This window comes from Patagioenas fasciata, chromosome 3 (genome assembly GCF_037038585.1).
Source record: "Patagioenas fasciata isolate bPatFas1 chromosome 3, bPatFas1.hap1, whole genome shotgun sequence".
NCBI lineage: Eukaryota > Metazoa > Chordata > Aves > Columbiformes > Columbidae > Patagioenas > Patagioenas fasciata.
Genome location: NC_092522.1, coordinates 71,765,230 through 71,783,105, shown reverse-complemented (window position 1 = coordinate 71,783,105; position 17,876 = coordinate 71,765,230). Strand labels below are relative to the sequence as shown.

Here is a 17,876-nt window from a genome sequence, read left to right as displayed (position 1 = left end):
GGTTTACATCAGCATGGTTCATTGTTGATGAATAATAAGTATTAATCAACACTGGTATGTTCATTAATTCCTCCCAGAAGCCATACTATAGAAATGTAATATTTACCTGTTGTTGGGGTTTCACCTGTTGACTCTCCAGGGAGATAATCAGAAATGAAGAGGAAGGGGGGAAGAAAAGGAATACGAGGTTCAGTGCTGTGATTTTTTCAAGGCACGCAACCATTTAAATAGATCTCTTTCATCTGCATTTTTTCTGCAGGATATTAATTTGCAAAGAAATGTGCCTTAACAATGGGCGTGTATACTGAATTTCACACTTAAAGCTAAGAGTTCCACTCTTTGAAGTACTATAATCCAGCATGCAATGTTTCCTGCAAATGCAAACACTGTGCTAACCAAATCTTTGCAGCAAGCAAAGATTTTAATAGAGTTCTTTTTTAAATGTGTATTCAAAGTTAGAGTTGACTATGCTGTTTTCTAAAAAAATGCATTCAGTTTAATTGTTACCCCTCTTATCCACACATCCCAAACAAAGGCTGACACTGACCTTGAAGAGCTGGTATTCACCCCTCTATGACTGTTTCTCCTGCATTATCAATTTGCCTTACCTTTTAAGAGTAAAAGCTCTCAAGAGCTGGAAAAATTTTGACTACATCCTTGCATAGCAGTCAGCATAAAAGAAGGGTATATTCCCATGCTATCATAATAACCATCATAATTAATGAAAATTGGTCAATGTGATGGTATAGAAATTCACTGGTATCATTATTCTTTTTAAATAAAAGGAATGCGATTATATACTGATTTGGAATCCTAGTATTTTTTACACATCGCTGCTTCATTAGTCCCAGTTTTATTTTTGAACCCAATTTTAAGGAAAGAGAATAACATCCCTAGCCAGGCAAAACCTTTATTCTTTGAACTTGGAGCTGGATGAAAAGCGAATATATTCACAAAACATTTCAAGGTCTCCTTTGATTGAATTTTCTCTGTATTTTCTCCATGCTGAGTTTTGGCTTCAGATGAACACGAGGTTCTGAAGCTCAGACCAAGGAGAAAATGCTTCAGTCAATGTTTTTTCAACTGGAAGACTGAGAAATTAGGCAAGGTTTTCACTAAAACATCTCAGGAAACTTTCTTTCAGGTCTCCGTTCATAGTGAGACTCATAAATGTCAGTGCTCAATATTTAGGTACCACAGGCATCCAGCAAAGGCCAGTTTTGTTGCTGTTAAATGCTATCCTGTTGAAGTCCTTTAATATTTACAGTTCTGCTTATGATCATGCTCACAGTTGCTGAAAGCTGATACGTTACTGCATCATGACCCATGGATTAATCTCTCTTCTCATTTTCATAAGAGAAAAAAAAAATACTTGTCTGAGGCACCAAATCTAGGAAAGAGGTTCATGCCCCTACGCCTTAACTGGAGTTCTCCCTCTTGATTGCAAAATATGGTTTGCTATTACTACTTGCATGAGTAAAATATGCCACCAGCTTTGTCCTCTGTTCAAGGTAACCTCTCACAATTTGAGAATCTTTAGTCAGTATGCAGGGAGTAAATTCTGAGTTCCATTACACATTCAAACTTTATATAGGATCATTTGCTATCAAAGACTCTCTTGTATGCTAAAACAGAAATAGTGAAAAAGATTACTTTTATAATTGCATGGTAATTCACTTAGCAGGTAACTATAAAAATGTATTTATTGTTAATTTGGGGACTTTTCAAACTCAACATTGTGTTTCTGTTTATAACTTGTCATTCATTTAATGATGCAATCTCTCTACTGATTTAAACCTCATTTACTTTTACAGTAAAAATGCACAAGGTGTAATGTATGAATGAATTTGGCCCAGAAAAAGTGTATGGATTTATTTTACATTCCTACTAGACCTGAACTCCAAAATCAGTGAGTATTTTGTGTCCATGGCTACGTCTCATGCTAAATTACATGATAGCTATGGTCATGTTATGGCAAGCATCCTATACAACTGTCTGAGAAATATATGAAATAAAGCTATATACAGTCCTAGAAATAAAGAAGACATCCAACTAAGTTTTCTTCTTCAAGTGAGAAAAAACAATTTAAGTTAGCTTTGATGCTCAAAATCTTGAGCTAGATATATTGAAGGACGGTTAGCTCAAAATCTTGAGCTAGATATATTGAAGGATGGTTAGCTCAAAATAGGCAGAGTAAATAGAATTACTTTTGTATATAATCATAGGTCTGCTTGTTACTGTTTTCCTTTTTTCTTTCTTTCATTTTTCTAAAGGCACTGTTAACCTTTATAATGATTTCAAGCAGGAGGATATAAGCTCAAGAATGGTACAAATATCCCTCTGCAAAGGTCAAGAGAAAACATCTTGGTTTTTCCTCTTATTCACAATATACCAGGGTAGTATATCTCTTAAAAAAAGCATTGTAGATAGTGATTTTGAGTTAAAGTGATCCTTATTGCAGAAAGGATGAGGAATTAGTCACTTAAATCTCACGGTTCTCAATCAGAAGAGAGTGCCATCAGTAAGTCTCAGATAATCAGTGCAGAAGATATAAAACATCAGTGAACAGATCCAGTGAACCTAAGACTTAACAAATCTGAATAATGGAATCAAATAGAGGAAAATTCACTTAAAACTCTGGCAAAAATGAAAATAAAGCCACCAATAGCTTTACAGGAAGTAACAGTTTTTCAATGATGACTTGAAAACTGAACACTGCAATTCAGGATTGCAGGAGATCCTTCAGTGTTGGCACATTCCAGATGCTTCATGTTGCCCTTTCCCCTTGGAGCTAGGTTTCAGAATATCAGTGTGTCTTCTGACATGTTTAAGAGAGAGTATCCATCTTGTCTAACTTCAAGCATCTAATACAGGACACTAATTAAGGAAGCTTAATGGAATCAGTTTGCTTTGCCTCATTGTCAGCTTGTGATCTGGAACAGGAAGAGGTCTGTGTCTCATGGGGCCTGGCCTTGGTTTTGGGTACTCTTTAAGGATTACTTTGCAACAGAATAACATTTTGTCTTGATGTGCCAGGCACAGTACAAAAAGAGAAGGCAAAGATCCTGTGCTAAAGAGACTACAACTGATTCACCTGTGAAGGTCCACACTTCAACATTTTCACAATTCAAAGCATATCGTGTCCTTCTGATTGTTGTAGGATCATGATTTGCAGTATGTAATGTGCAATGAGTTGCTGCAATAAGCATAGATCCCAGTCTTTATCTATTCAGAAGTCTTACTGTCCTTAACAGGGACAATATCCAATGACTTCAGTGAAAGTCCTTGTTATGCAAGAAGTTCCCCTTGAAATCTCCTTAAAACTCACGTGAAATGGAAATATTCTTTACTCTTTTTAAATTTAATTTAGATTTTTTATAAAGTAGGGAAAAAAAAGATATTGAAAAAAGGCCAAGAATGTGCTTAGTGAATTAGTGAAATAAGCCCTTTCCAAATGATAAAAGAAATAATGAAAAAGTTGTCTAATTCAGTTATGCTGCATGCCATTTGGTTATGTTTCATAAACAATATATTTGTATAAAGATAAATCATGTGTCTACGCTCATCTAAAATCACTAGAGCATCAATTATGCTGCTAGCATAATTCACTTTTATGAAAAGCAAAAGTTGCAGAGTTTGAATGTTGCAGCTTCACAATATTAAATTATAAATGTACTAGTTTTGGTGTGTTTAGTTTTTACTGAGCAGATTGAATACAAGAGTATCTGTAGTATAAGCAAGAAAATAACATTATCTAATATGACATAATTGCAAAAACACAGACATAACATGTATCTGAAAAGAAGGTTTCTAATTTGTAGGAAACAAGACATGACACGTACTTGCACTGTTTTTCAGTTTGACTGGAAAGTAAGAAAAAGAAAGAAGAATGGTCAGAACAGTCAGGTGTAGCATAATACTGTTATGATGCAGAATGGTTTTATTTGTTTCATGTGTTTACTGCATATCAAAATGTAATTTTTAGTAATTTCACAGTAATTAATAACAATCTAGTGATGGACAGTAAGAGTAGGGATGTTCTCATCTACACATTATAATTGCTGTGCTAGAATTAAGGATGAATAATACTAACAAGAATGCTAATTCTTCAATTATTTCCTTTGACCTGGAAGCATAGAGAAGACATTTTTTAAAGCTACCGTTATTGCTTCGCAGTGCAACTGAACAGTGCTGCTTCCTAAACCTTCAGGGATTTTGCTCTGTCTTGTACAAGTGAGGCTGCATAAGAGCTGTGATATGCAGAGACATTTATCATAGACAAGGATAGTGCCAGGTCATGATCTGGATAGTATATCATATAATACCTGCTATGGAGGAAAATTAAACTGTTGCTGGTCCTGAGAAGTTGACTCATACAGGAAGGCTGTGAAGTCCAAATAAATGGCAGATACCCACAAATAATTAGCAAAATGAGGACACTTAAATTAAGTACTTTCAGAAAATGGTTCAAATTATTTACTGGCATAACTTCCATGACATTGGTGGAATTACAGAAGCAGAAATATGACCTTTGATAAATATATATGTATCTTCAGAAAATGACAGCTGGCATTGCAAATATGTACTGTGCTACCTTAACTATGGTATGAGATGTCAAGTCCAATCTATACAGCAAAATATATCAAAGGGTCATGATTTTGACATTTGTCATATGCAATTTTATTTTGCAATTTATTTAAATAACAGTTTCAAAAGTAATGAATGCATAAAATGCAGGAGAGCCTACTTGGTTTTGTAGGTGGAACATCTCTTTTATTTCTGACTGCTTCATGCTCTAGATAAAAGAAACAGTACAACAAAATTGCCATAATGTTTCTAAGTTACATTTTGTAAGTATTTTAAATTTTTCTTTCTTTCTTTTTTTTTTTTTTCACTAAGAAGGATCACATGTATATTTTTTCAGGAATAAACATTAATTTTTCCTTGCTTCAAGCTGTTGTTTTGGAACAAAAGCAACAGGACCAGTTACTAACAGATCATTCACTGAGGAACATGCCACGAAATAGTAAAGTTTGGTAGTACTGCATATAGCTCCACACATACAGCTACTATTAATGAAAAGTTATGCATATGTCTTAAAGAAGAAGTCAATTAAGAAGGTGTCCTCTGAATTTCAAAAATGTAATTTGTATCTATTTTCCTTTTTTTTTTTTTTTTAATTTGAAAGGAGAGTACAAGGCAAACTCAGCAAACATTCACTTGACCTTTATTTTGTTGAGTCAGACATACTTGAGCTGAATTCCCAAAGTCTCAGACACATCCTTTTCCATATGAATAAATTATATCTCACTGTAGAAAATTAGAGAACTAGCATTGCTTGGTAGGTAATGCTTTTTTTTTTTTTTTAAATTATTTTTCCTGTTCTCCTTTCTATTTTGTAATTATTACTGGAAAAATAAGAATTCATGTTAAGTTGCTGGAAACAGAAAAGATGAAGAAGACTAGTTTTAAAAACAAAGTCTAGCACTACATAATTTATACAAAGCCCACACTTGCTTAAAAAGAACTGAAAAACCCCACACCACAGGACTCATATCATAGGCGTAGCTATGCCAAATGCATGCAAATGGGGCCACAATACTTTTTAGAGGACAGCTGTGCTGGCCTTATTTGTTTCCCACAACTAAAATCCTGGACATCAGTTTCAGGACACAAATGTGGTCTGTAAAGTAGAAAACATTGAAAAGCTGAGTAGACCATGAAAAAAAGGGCAATATACCTCAGTGTTTCCGCTACTTAGAGGAATAATTGAAATCCTAGCAGCTGTGATTTCAGGTGAAGGTATACGCTGGGAAATGCCAAGATGAAGACAAGATAGGGAATTTCAAATGGGAAACAGTTTTATGAAGTGTGAAATAAAACTTATGTCAGTGAAGAGTAATATTTTCCCCATATCTGAGGTTTTTTTGAGTGTGGCATTATTTGGAAATTTAACTGGGTATTATTATTTTTTTTAACTTTTGCAATTTACCTTGCATCATGAAGGTACAAAAGATACAGAAAGTTAGCAAGCAGGCTATGTGGTAAATTAATTTATGGACACTTTCTTCGGTTCTTTATGACTGACAGAAATTCTAGATGCTGTTATACTAAAATAATAGATGTTTAGGAAGAAAACATGATGATGTCTTTCTTTTTCTCTTTCTAATTCAGCAGGAGTATTTATTCAACCAAATTAATTGTTAACAGTGATTTTTAAAAGATTGTCATTCCTGCAAGTTTGTGATATGGGAAGCATAGAACGAGCTGAGCACTGTAATGAAACAATTGATTGTGTCAAATGGACTTTTAAATAGCAACAACAAGACAATATGCTAAACGAAAACAATGGAAGGCATGGTGCTTAAAACACTAGAATTTTAAGCAAGGGTGAGTTTCCACAGGTTAAAGACAAAAAAAGCCACACAAATTCAGCTATTTCACAGGATTTTTTTGATCAAGGTAGATGCCACGTACTTGCTGGTTTTGCCTGGACTGCAGAAGACAAAAGAAGGTAAATTGTAATACATAAAGAGAAAACAGGTTCTACTTATTTTTTGAATACATCTTTTATTTATATTCAAACACTTTTATGGCAGTCAGTTCTCACTTGGTCTTCATTTCCCCCGCTCATGTAAAGATGAACAGCACTCAGGCCCCTAAAATGTATATAGGCTCTAACATGTTTAGACCTTTGCAAGTCCCATTGGCTATCAGCTCCTGCTAAAATAAATCTGTATCTTGTCATTTAGCACAGTAACACACTTACGTATTCCAGAACCATTTCTCACTGTGTACCAGTGTAAATCAGAAATTGCTCCAGACTGGTCAAGAAATGATTGGAAATTTTGGGTGGGATTCAGCTGATTTGCAACATCAAAAACACTTTGGTCTACACTTTTAGTCAGGAGAGCGCTATTCATCTCCAGAGGATAATTCTTAACATTATGTTTGTTTAAGAAAGAACGGATGACTTACCCACTGTTTGAAGTTGCATGTTTCAAAATGTATTGATCTGAAAACTTACAAGTTATTTCTGTAGCGGCTTAAGTTGGCCAACCCGAAATACTGCATTTTCAGTTTGGTTCCAACAAAGTGGAAGAAGATTTGGCAGGCACATGACTCTAACAGTTCTTACAAAAAGCCAAGTCATGATATTTCTGGCAGCTGTTTTTCCAACTGCTGCCAAACCACAGTTTGAGCCTTCTGATTTTGCTCACAAACCAAGAGTGAAACTTAGCTGACCCTTAAACCAGGTAATTTTGGTGTGAAAATCCTGTCAATTCAAAGATACCATTTCTTCCTTCTCCAGACTTGTTTGCTATCAGTAGTTGCTAACTCATTAAACTTTCAGGTTAGAAATATATTGAAGTGTTTTGCAGTAATTTCTCAAATTTTATTAACAGAAACACAGAGGGTTTTGAATAAGCTACAGCAATTTATGATCAGATAAAAACTATCAAAACAGTATTTTTATTGGATAAACAGTGCTGTAAAACATCATTCCATAGTAAAATCATAGATTATCATGAGAGTTCTTATAGAAAAAAATATGTGCATGTTCACAATTAGAAACAGAACCATACAATCCTGTACAGAATCTATTCTGCTACTGCAGAGAAGAAAAGACATACATGAAATATGAATAGAAATGAGGTACTAACTGGCACCATTCAACTTAAAAACAACTCCAACATTTTATTCTGTTCTTAGAATCATATCTGCAATTGCATTTCTGCTGGATTTACTCTAAGAAAGTGTTATCAGTCACATATCCAGTCAAATACTGGAAAAAAATTATTGCAATGGAAAAATACTACATTATATGAGTACTGAATACTGTTTAACACCCCCCCTCCACACCTCCTTTGAACACACTTCCCCCTCATAAATCAGGAGAGAATGATTTGTTCCTACCTGATTTCTCAGTAGGAGTTGTCTTTTGTTGTTTAATTTTCTCCTCTGTATTGTGAAAACAGCATTAAAATTGGAAATTAGCACTGTGTTAGCATAGATGCATGTAACTTGAAAAATATTTCTGTACATGATACTACACATATGGTTCATAATGACAAAATAAATGCATATCTTTAGTATCACTGTCCCCCCTGTAGAGCAGCACGTATGCATTATGAGTTCTGACTGCATGGTGAGATCATACTCCATGGATAAAATAAATTACCAGACCTAATGTCTCAGTCACCAGAAAACAGCCACATACCTGGTAGTGGCTTTCAGGCAGGAACTCAGGTAGAAAATGTATTCTAATAATACTATTATGACTTTGTGAACATCAGCTTGCTAAGTGTCCAAGTTTGCCAGTTTGGTGTTACACAATGCTGAGAACTTCTGCTCAGATACTTCCTAACCACAAATATGTATGGACATATCCATGTGTCTACACTAAGACAAGAAAGGCATGGAGACCCTGAAGCATGTGGTAACTTGCAGAGGAACATCCACACAGGCCAATGCCAGTCTGGACACCAGTTCATAGCACCTGCTGCTGGACAAGCTTATTTAGATCCAGCTGGATATCTGTCACAAAACCTTAGGGCAGCCCTGAACTTCTGCTTGTCTCACGAGAAAGGCTGCCCAAGTTCACATGCTCTTGAGCTGCCTGGAGCTTTGCTCAGCAGAGTTCTCCAATGATGTGGACCTATATCAACGTTAGCCACAAGACCTGAACTGCCTTTCTTGCAAATAGGCTGGTGGATGAAGCTTCAGGCAGAGGCACAGGTGGGACTACACTTTCTGAGCAGGTGGGGTTTGTCTTAACTGCCCAATGAGGCTCAGTGAGGTGGGAATTGCAATGCTTAAATTCAGATCTCTGCTTTGCCCAGTTTGGTTAACATGAACTTAACCCTTCCTAATCCTTTAGTAGATCTACTCCGATTTTCTCTCTTTTTGTATACCTGAATTTTAACCTCTCTCTTAACCTCTACCTTTCAACATTCACATACATCATTACTGTGGTTCTTAAGTATGTTTAAGGCACATTCAGAACATATTTCCCCTTCCTCTTGCTGATGGAGGAAGTTTACAGCCACATGCCTCTGGCTCCTTCCTTTTCCCCAAGACCTCTGCAAGGCATCAGATTGAAGCTGCCAATGGCTGGGTGGAGATCAGGTCGGTCAGGGATGTTTTGTCCCCTGAAGCCATTCAGCTGATCTGAGTACTAGTTGGCCAGAAACCCTCCCAGGTACTCTGTCTGTGCATGTACAAAGTTGCTTTTCTCCTGAATATGAGCAATGTTTTCAGCCTGGCAGTCAAACTTGTTCTTAAATGAGATGATAGAGGGAGATACTGGGAAGGGTGGCTAGAACCGCTTGTGAATTACCACATCCCTGGTTTACTCATCACTGTAACGGCACAACCTTGAACAGACAACCTGAAGAACTACTTCTCTTTTGTGGGGGCTATTTCTCTGGAACACAAATGTCCAGGTTTAGATGTTAAATCCTAATCTGCATTCTGACTAAATAAGTGGATAAGTACAGTATTTATAAGAACAGACTGTTGAGTGGTCTCAACATACATGGCATTTCCTTTGAATTTAGCATGTAACTTCCAGATGATTTTTTTTCTTTTCCTGAGGGCAGAGAGCAGGTTTATCTTCTCTGTTCTGATTTCTTTTTAACTTAGCTCTCTGAAATTCTGAGAGGTGTACACTTGCCAAGGAGTCCTAAAAAAACATTTATCATATGTCAATAGAAAAGACCCTCATTGCTGCCCAGTCCATATTTCCACAGCAAAGCTACAGTGCAAGTATGGACATGAAACACAGAACAATTGTGATTTGGGTTTTGTTTGTTTGGTCTGGGTTTTTTTTGGTTTGTTTCTGGAAGGAAATCAATACTGATGGGGGAAAACACAGGGATGGATAAAGCTCCACAGTTACTGATCTTTTCTATTCTTTGGAAATAAAATATAGCCCTGCATTGCTATGCTTTTCAGTTGTATTCTGGTAGGTAGTGATTTAATTTCTCTCCACTTGTATTAAGTTTAGCCTTCCCCCACCCCCTTACTCAGCTTTTATTATTGTCAGCTTCTTATGAAAGCAGCAAATTAAAAATATCTCATCTCAATTTCATGGCTGTCTGTGAAGCTAGATATGTTTTTTATAGCACAAACAGCAGCTTCAAGATGCAACTTGTTGAGATAAAGTATGTTTTTTCTGTTCTTAGATCAGATTTAGCATACAGCAGTGCATTTAACTAATTTATAATAGATGGGGGTATTAAGTTTTCCATGTACCAATACACAAAAAGCCCTAGCGTGTTGAGTTTAAACAAAGGCCCTGTACCATCCACTGGATTAATGAGAAGTAAAACTCAAAAGTTTGGAGCTTCTCCCTTTTGTGCTGTTATCCCTGCTCCTTTGAACATGAAATAAAATATTTTTGCTTTTTCTAATTCTCATGAAAATTTACAGGAATATTTGCTCTGTAACTCTAGAAGTCCATCAAATAAGTCTGTGAGTGAATGGCATAATCTGATCCTGATCCATTTTAGTGTGGGTGTGATTTCTTTTCAAAATGAATTCATTCTTGAAAACAGTGTGTCATGAGCGGGCCTGTGGACCTGCTTCATATGGGAATAAATACAGTAATTCTTTGGTATTCAGTCATCTACCTGTTCTATAACCTAACCACCCAGTAAGCATTGTTCTGCTGACTCCACAGGAGAAAACCCTGACTTGTTTTCTGGGACATCTCTGGGAGGTGACAGTATGGCTTTTTCTCTGAGTTCCTAGCCATTGGTTGTAACCAGAAGGAAAACCAAAGGAGCAGATTATCACCAATTAAGGAGAATACTCTCTGTGAGGAAACACATTTCAAGTTTTCAGGAAGCTTCATAAAATCCTTTCTTTTTACCAGACTCAGTATGAAGGAAAGAAGTGAAAAAAATTGGTGAGGTAATACATAGTATTTTGGCAAGAACAGAAGTAATATTTCCAGTTTGTCATGCACTTTTTGTTCACTGTATCATGAGGAATCTGGAAATAAAAAGAAAGAAATTTGATGGCCTCATAAAGCTGCAAAAAGTCCAAAATATGTTTTTGTGAATATTTCAGAAAAAAATCAATTTTTGTCCTGATTTTGAATAAGCTCAAAGTTTAAAGTGTGGTATTTCATTGGAGAGAATTTATTTCCTCTGCAGAGCTCTAGTTTTGCTGCACTACAAGCATTAATATTAATTTTTTTCCCTGATGTATCTAATTTAAAAGAAAAAATACAAAGCTGTAAACAGTTCTCTGTCTGCTGCAGGGAGTTTCAGAAGACTTACATCAGGAATGAATTCACTTCCTTTACTTGCTTTTACAAACATACACAAGACACTCTTTAATTTAAACATTTTTCTACAAGATCAATATATTTTCTAAAATTCTTTAGTTTCTCAGTCTTGTGATACTTTTAAGTCTGATGGCAGGAGGGCCTGGAATAATAGTTTGAAGCTGCTCTGAATCAAGCTGAAAAAGGATGCCACTGCTTTATATAGAATGAGGGTTTTGTAATTGTCTGCTAACTCAAGAGCACTCAGCACACAGCAGGCAAAAGCAATGTTACCACCAGTGCTTGCAGCTTAATACTTCCAGTCATCAGCTGAAACTCAGAATAGCCACTACTCTCCAAAACAACCGTTAATCACCTCAGAAGAGATATTTTATGGTAAAGGAAATTTAGCGAGACTTAAAAAAATAAAAGCTAAAAAATTTCACCTTCAAGCATTTAAATTCCAAGGGCTTTAGTCTGGAATATACTTTACTATATCAGAGTAAGCTCCTTACTTGTCCAATGTACTGGTTTATGACATGATGCTCTGATGTTTGCATATGCCTCACCAAGGAAATTTATTTATATGCTGCTATTTAGATGAGATCAGGCTGATTGTGCAGCAGGATTGATTTCATTTTGCAGGAAAGGTGAATGGTCACACCATCTGCCCAGTCAACCCACTGTTTGTCCATCACTGACTCCTCCAAGGATGCACAAAGCTGAATAGGGTGGCTTCCTTGCTAGGATGTTCCTGCCTTGGATGAGCCCACCCACACCCACCTGCTGGCTGAAACACTCTGCTAGCTGGTAATATACAAAAAGTGATCAACAAGAAAAAAAAAAACAAACCAAAACCAAAAGCCAAACAACTGGAGAGTTTGGCCTCTGTGTCTTTGAAGGCTGGAGCGAGAAACACTGCTTTTTTTCCTTGTTGACTCAAAGCCAGCAATAAAATTTCACTCAATCAGCTACTCAAGGCTTGCAGGAAACCTCAGAATGACCATGGAAGTATTTAACTTACAAGTTGAATATTGTATTATAAAAACAAATGAGAAAAATAATAAATGCATAGGAGATATTGTTTTCTGTAAAAAAAAAAAAAAAAAAAAAAAAGAAAAAAGGTGTAATGAAAAGGTTGAAACCAGCAAAGGTTGATGGGATGCTGATACTTGCTTTTCAGTGCCCGCTGCACTTGGTAGGACCACTCAGCAACGATGTAATTGGAGCACCAATAGCTGAGGTTTCTATGAGGTTATCCTCATAGTCTTGTTTCTTCACATCAAACCCAACTGCAGATCCCTGAGTGCATTCCTCCTCAAAAAACATGATGAGGAACAAAGCTCTGTGACCCCTGTCCTGCTCACTGCAGCCAGGTGTCACTGGTTGTTTCTTACAGTTTACCTGAGTGCATACTCAGCCCAGGATTATTATTATTAATTTTTTTTTAATTTTTCAGCTCCTGCTCTGCTGAAATTCAGAAACTGGAGGTTGCCTCTGTGCAGGCTATCATGTTACTGGTGAGATTGTAGCTCATCCTTTTTGGGGACCAGATTCAGTTCCTCTAACCACAGGTTTGCTGAAAGGGCTGTGACGGCATAATTCATAGTATCCCTCTTTGATGCATTGAAGGGCAGTAGAGAACTCCTTCCACAAACTCTGGAAAATGAGTTTTGCTCATCCTTTATAACTGTGAAAGGTGAATCCTTTTAGTTAAATTTCATGCTTATTTTTGCTCCTTTCCCAAACTCTGAAAAAGTCCATGACACAAAACAAGAAAACCACCAGTGCCTAAATCAAGAAAGTCTTCCAGTTTTGCAAACTACACATATCCTTATTGAGTGGAACCTGAAGTAACTGGAAATTAAAGTACTAAACCTACCTGTCTTAGTCTTAGAGATAGCTTTTTCATGTTTAACATGTTCATGCTCTACAAAAGAGAAGAACCGCAATGTCAGAAGGCTTTTTAATTTTTAGAAGATTTTAAAAATAAGATTCTCATTATTATTTTAAAAGATAACTTTGCATTACATGTTCACACTAGACTTCAAAAGAATTTTTTAATAAATATCTTTCTTGATAAAAAGTATTTTATTATTTTTGTCCCCAAAAAATAAAATTTATACCAAAGAACTTTTTTTACTTTTTAATGTGGTTTAATAAATCACATAATTCCATTCTGTGTTTTTTAGAAGTGTCATAGAATTTCTGAATTTATGAACTGCTTATAGTACTAATTTTGATTGCTTTCACTTATCTTCTATATAGAATATTTCTCCCTGATTAATATAAAAACCATTAAAGTGTTTTATTATAACAGAAGTGGGGTTTTCTTATATAGAACAGTAAATAAATATTCAATACACTGCACAAAGAAACAATAACTTTCCATATTTTTCTGTTAGCCTGGATCCCACAGGTGTATTGTGAAGCAATAACAATCTTCAATATTATGCTATATTAAAATATAAGCAGTATGCAATTATGCGTTATTTAAAAACAGTGTGATATCCAAAAAAAGCATTATGAGACAGAAAAAAGAAAGCTCCGATTTTTCAAAGGGAAAATGTTAAAAATATGTTTCATTCTGACTTATAGCAGCTATGTTTAAATTGTGTAGCAGGTGAGAGCTGCAGCATACCAAGAGATAAATCTCTCTGTTGCTTGGACCAGAGCCCCAACCAGAGAACTGCATAGACTAGAACCTTTTTTGTCTGTATCCCCCTTGTTTTTTCTTTTCCACCGTGAAGCTGCCACAGAGGCAGAGGGCACAGGTGGGTCTTATCTCAGCCCAAATTGGAAAATACTTTCATTGCAAAGTGGGACCTGTGGAACACACCTGGTGCTGCATTACAGAGAGAGTCATTGAAAACCAGTTTCATAAGTCAAAATTTCCTGTGAGCTTGTGTTGATGAATCCCATTTTAAACTTCTAAAACCTTGACAACATAAAGAAATACCTTCCTCCTAAAAGCTGAAGTAACAATATTCTTTACAACTTAATACTTACTGTGTTCATGAGGTTTCTCTGAGGTAGCTAGAAGTAAAAAAAAAAGGGTGGACTTTAATACTTTTGTGACTGTTAATGCAGGATTTAATGCATTTATTCATGATATTTGTAGACATGTAAAATAAATATTCAGTGAAATATATATTAAAATGTACAACAGTTAGCATTGTCTTATACTATCCACCCCAGACACCTAACTAGGACACTTAGTTAAGGAACACAGGCACCCTAAATTCCTCATTTAGCTAATGTTTGATACAAATACCCCTTGAAAGGCTCTGATTTTCCTTGGTGGACTGTGTTGCCCTCACTAGATGGTGACCGTATATCAAACCTAGGGCAGCTACCTTGCTAGAAGTGTCGTGTCCAGTTCAGTGCCCACTAAGAGGCTGAGCAAGTTCAGACCATAATATGTCCAATACTGGACGAAGCCAGACAAGTAATTTTAGGTCAAGTGAGGAAATGACACGTAGGGCAGTCTCAATGTAAAAGTCCCTGACAATTGTGCCTGCTCCAGTGAGGCCAATGAATTTCAGACAGATTCACTGATACTGCAAGGAGCAGAAAGACATATTTGAAAATGCAATTAACATAATGAGGGCACATTTAAATAAAAGGACCCAGCATTTCAGTGCCACAGCTCCTAAACTTTGTGCCATTTGATTTTTCACATCTTCTTCCAGAAAAAAACGGATGAGACGAAACCGAAAACTGAGTTAATACTTTCCTTAAGTGAACATTTCTCAGGTAAAGCAGGAGCTCAGGGAGCTGTGCCCAATGCCATTTTTGGTTCTACAGAAGTAAATGAAATGTCAAGACCTGGCCCACCAGCTGGATTTTTCTTCTTGACTTTTGCAAGGCAGCTGCTGTTTTTAAGAGAATAAAGGCTCTGCTGCCTGCTTGTAGCAGTCTGCTGTGTGAGAGACCATAATCCCGGAGCAAGATGCAGCAGTGCAGAGGATGAGCTGCCTATGCAAGCCCAGCACCACAAGGCATAATTCTGCTGCTGTGAGCTCCCGGGCTGTGATTCGCTGAGCTCCCAAGCTCGCACTTGGAGCAAAACCGAACTGCTATGCAAGTGAGTTTTTGTTTTTCTTGTTTTCCCTGCAGTAGAAAACTGCTCTCATTTTATATTCAGTCTCTATTTAATGCAAGTTGTTCTTGCTGTGCATGTAAGGATGTAGCAACCGGAGAAGGTGTGCAAAGGCAAGCAAAAATAATGGAACATTTTGGCAGATAACAGAAATTAAAGATAGAAATTAAGCATACATACTTGCTCCTATGTGAAGAATCAGAAACAGCAGATAAGCAGGGATCCTATGACAAGGCCACTTTTGTTATCTGTATGTGCTTAATAAAACCTTCTTGTAAACTTAGGCTCAATTGTTTCGCCTAGGTCTGGTCACTCAAGTTTAGGAAGGTGTCTGAGTTGCCCTTATCCATATTTTCTGTGAAGGTATTAATTAGCCGAACTCCTATAGTGTCAGTATCCAGACAGAGCTTGAACAGTTAGATAATTACTATCAGAGCTTTGCCTAAAAACCTATTTTTTTTTTTTTTTTCTGGTATAACACAGAAATTACAGATAAAACCCACTCATAGATATTTTGATGAAACAATGAAGGTCTTGTAAAGTTAAAAGTCTTTACAGGGTGTGTTGGCTATTCTAAAGCATATCTATATTTTGTTGGAAAAAAAATGAAGTGAAATTTCAAGGTAGTCTTTAGGCCATAAAGATAAACATTTATTTTTGCCAGATTTGCTAACGATGATTTCAATCCATTCAATATTAATCTTATACTTCTTCTGTGCCATATTCTGTCATCAAAGATGTAATTCAAATGAGTTATACAGTAAGTAGAAAGCTGAAAAATGAAACCTCAAGGTCCTTAGTTTCATTTTTACGGTATCACAATTGTCTATAACAGATACCCTGATTTTTAGTCTTAGTGAAAATGATAAGATAAAAGCTAAATGTCAATGACCTAGTCAGACTTTCTAGAATATTCAATGATATATAACGCTTAACCTAAAGAGTGAGAAATGAAATGCCGTAGTCTGCTGCTCTCACCGATTTCATATAGTATCTTGCACTGAAAGTAAAGATTCTCTATTCAAGTTTTGTCTGTAAATAATATTGCTTTATACAATGCCTAGATAAGCTGTGAAACTCCATGCTGTAAAATATGTGGATGTTGAAAATTTTCAGGATTTCAAAAAGTGACTGGGTAACTTAGAAAAAATCTGCAAAGTACACTTAAACATGAAGATATGGTTTCTGCCTCAGGAAGTTCTTGAGCTGAGATCGTGGGAGGCCACAAGGCTATATCTGTGTGGCTGTTTTATTCCTGTACTGTTCTCTAGGTGTTTGCTAGTTTGGCCATTGGTGGAGAGAGGATGTTGGATTAGACGAACTCTTGGTCTCACTTCAAACAGCTCTTCTGATGTCATTAACTGACAGGACCCCCTGTTGGGTAAATGTTCATAAAGTTTGAAAATTCATCCCTAAGTAAGTACTTTATCTTCATGTGTATAACACTTAAACTATATTAGACAAGGAAAAGGGTCACTTTCAGATCTAATGAAAATAGATGGGCTTTTGCTGAAATACTTGAAGCTACATGAAATCTGAACTGAATGAATGAAATTATCTGGTTCTACCCTCAGCAAAAACACTTCAAAATTTCTTGTGTGTCATTCTAAATTAATCTTGGAAACTGGGCTTAGGAACTATCTTGCTGTTTTTCACATTCACTTCAAATTTTCTTTTGCTCTTGCCTGCTATTCTGAATGCCAGAAGGGTATTAATTATACACGGCATATTTTTGTAAATTAGCTACTGATATGGGTTCAGAAAAAAAATCCTCTGGTTTATTGAACCGTAAATTGGTGAGACTAAAAGCAGAATGTGCTTTTTGATTATAACATGTCATTTTCCATCTGGATGGCAGTCATTTGCTGTTCAGACAGCAAATGTATTTGTGAATGTGCACACTCTGTAAGAAAAGAATATGTCGTACAAGAAATGGAAGCAACGCCAGAGCTGTTTGTTTTAGTGAAGAAAACAAAAATAATAATACATGCTGTAGCTGAGAAAATGATTTCTAATTGGATAGTTAGATGTTTATTATAAATAGGAATGTTACTTTCCATTAGCCTAAGTAGAAGCCCAGTTCATCTCTCATTAAAGAGAGCACAGAGACTCTTTAACAGGATTTGGACTGGGCATTAGACCAGCACACCTGTGACATTAATCTGTGAGAACAACATAGGCCAAAAGAGGAATCAATATTATCAGGAGTCTTCTGATGGAATTCTCAAGATTTGTACCTTAACTTCCAGTTTATACATCATGATGAATGATAAATCTTTGATTTTCTTCTTCAAGTTAACTAAGGCTATACTCACTGAAAATAAACTTTAGACAAGCTAACAAAGGGGCTCTTAGACAAACTAATGGGCATTCTTCCTTCAGAACTCAGTGGGAATACTGTAGTCTGCAGAAACTGAAGATACTACATCATTCTGCCCAGTGAACAACGCAATTTTAATTTAAGGTTGAATAAAAAAGTTTTATTCTAGTCAATGCAAG

The 17,876-nt window shown here is 36.1% G+C and overlaps 1 protein-coding gene across 4 annotated transcripts in view; it reads right to left on the bottom strand.

Moving 5' to 3' along the window:
- TRDN (triadin) overlaps positions 1 to 17,876 on the bottom strand; it is a 221,109-nt gene that overhangs the window by 18,436 nt on the left and 184,797 nt on the right. For all 4 annotated transcript variants that reach the window (XM_071806589.1, XM_071806590.1, XM_071806591.1 and 1 more), the window contains 7 exons: positions 14,285 to 14,311; positions 13,158 to 13,205; positions 7,918 to 7,962; positions 6,478 to 6,495; positions 4,748 to 4,795; positions 3,843 to 3,863; positions 107 to 133 (listed from right to left, as the gene is read on the bottom strand). In XM_071806589.1, coding sequence (XP_071662690.1) covers positions 107 to 133; positions 3,843 to 3,863; positions 4,748 to 4,795; positions 6,478 to 6,495; positions 7,918 to 7,962; positions 13,158 to 13,205; positions 14,285 to 14,311 — 234 coding nt within the window. The remainder of the gene's footprint in view (positions 1 to 106; positions 134 to 3,842; positions 3,864 to 4,747; positions 4,796 to 6,477; positions 6,496 to 7,917; positions 7,963 to 13,157; positions 13,206 to 14,284; positions 14,312 to 17,876) is intronic.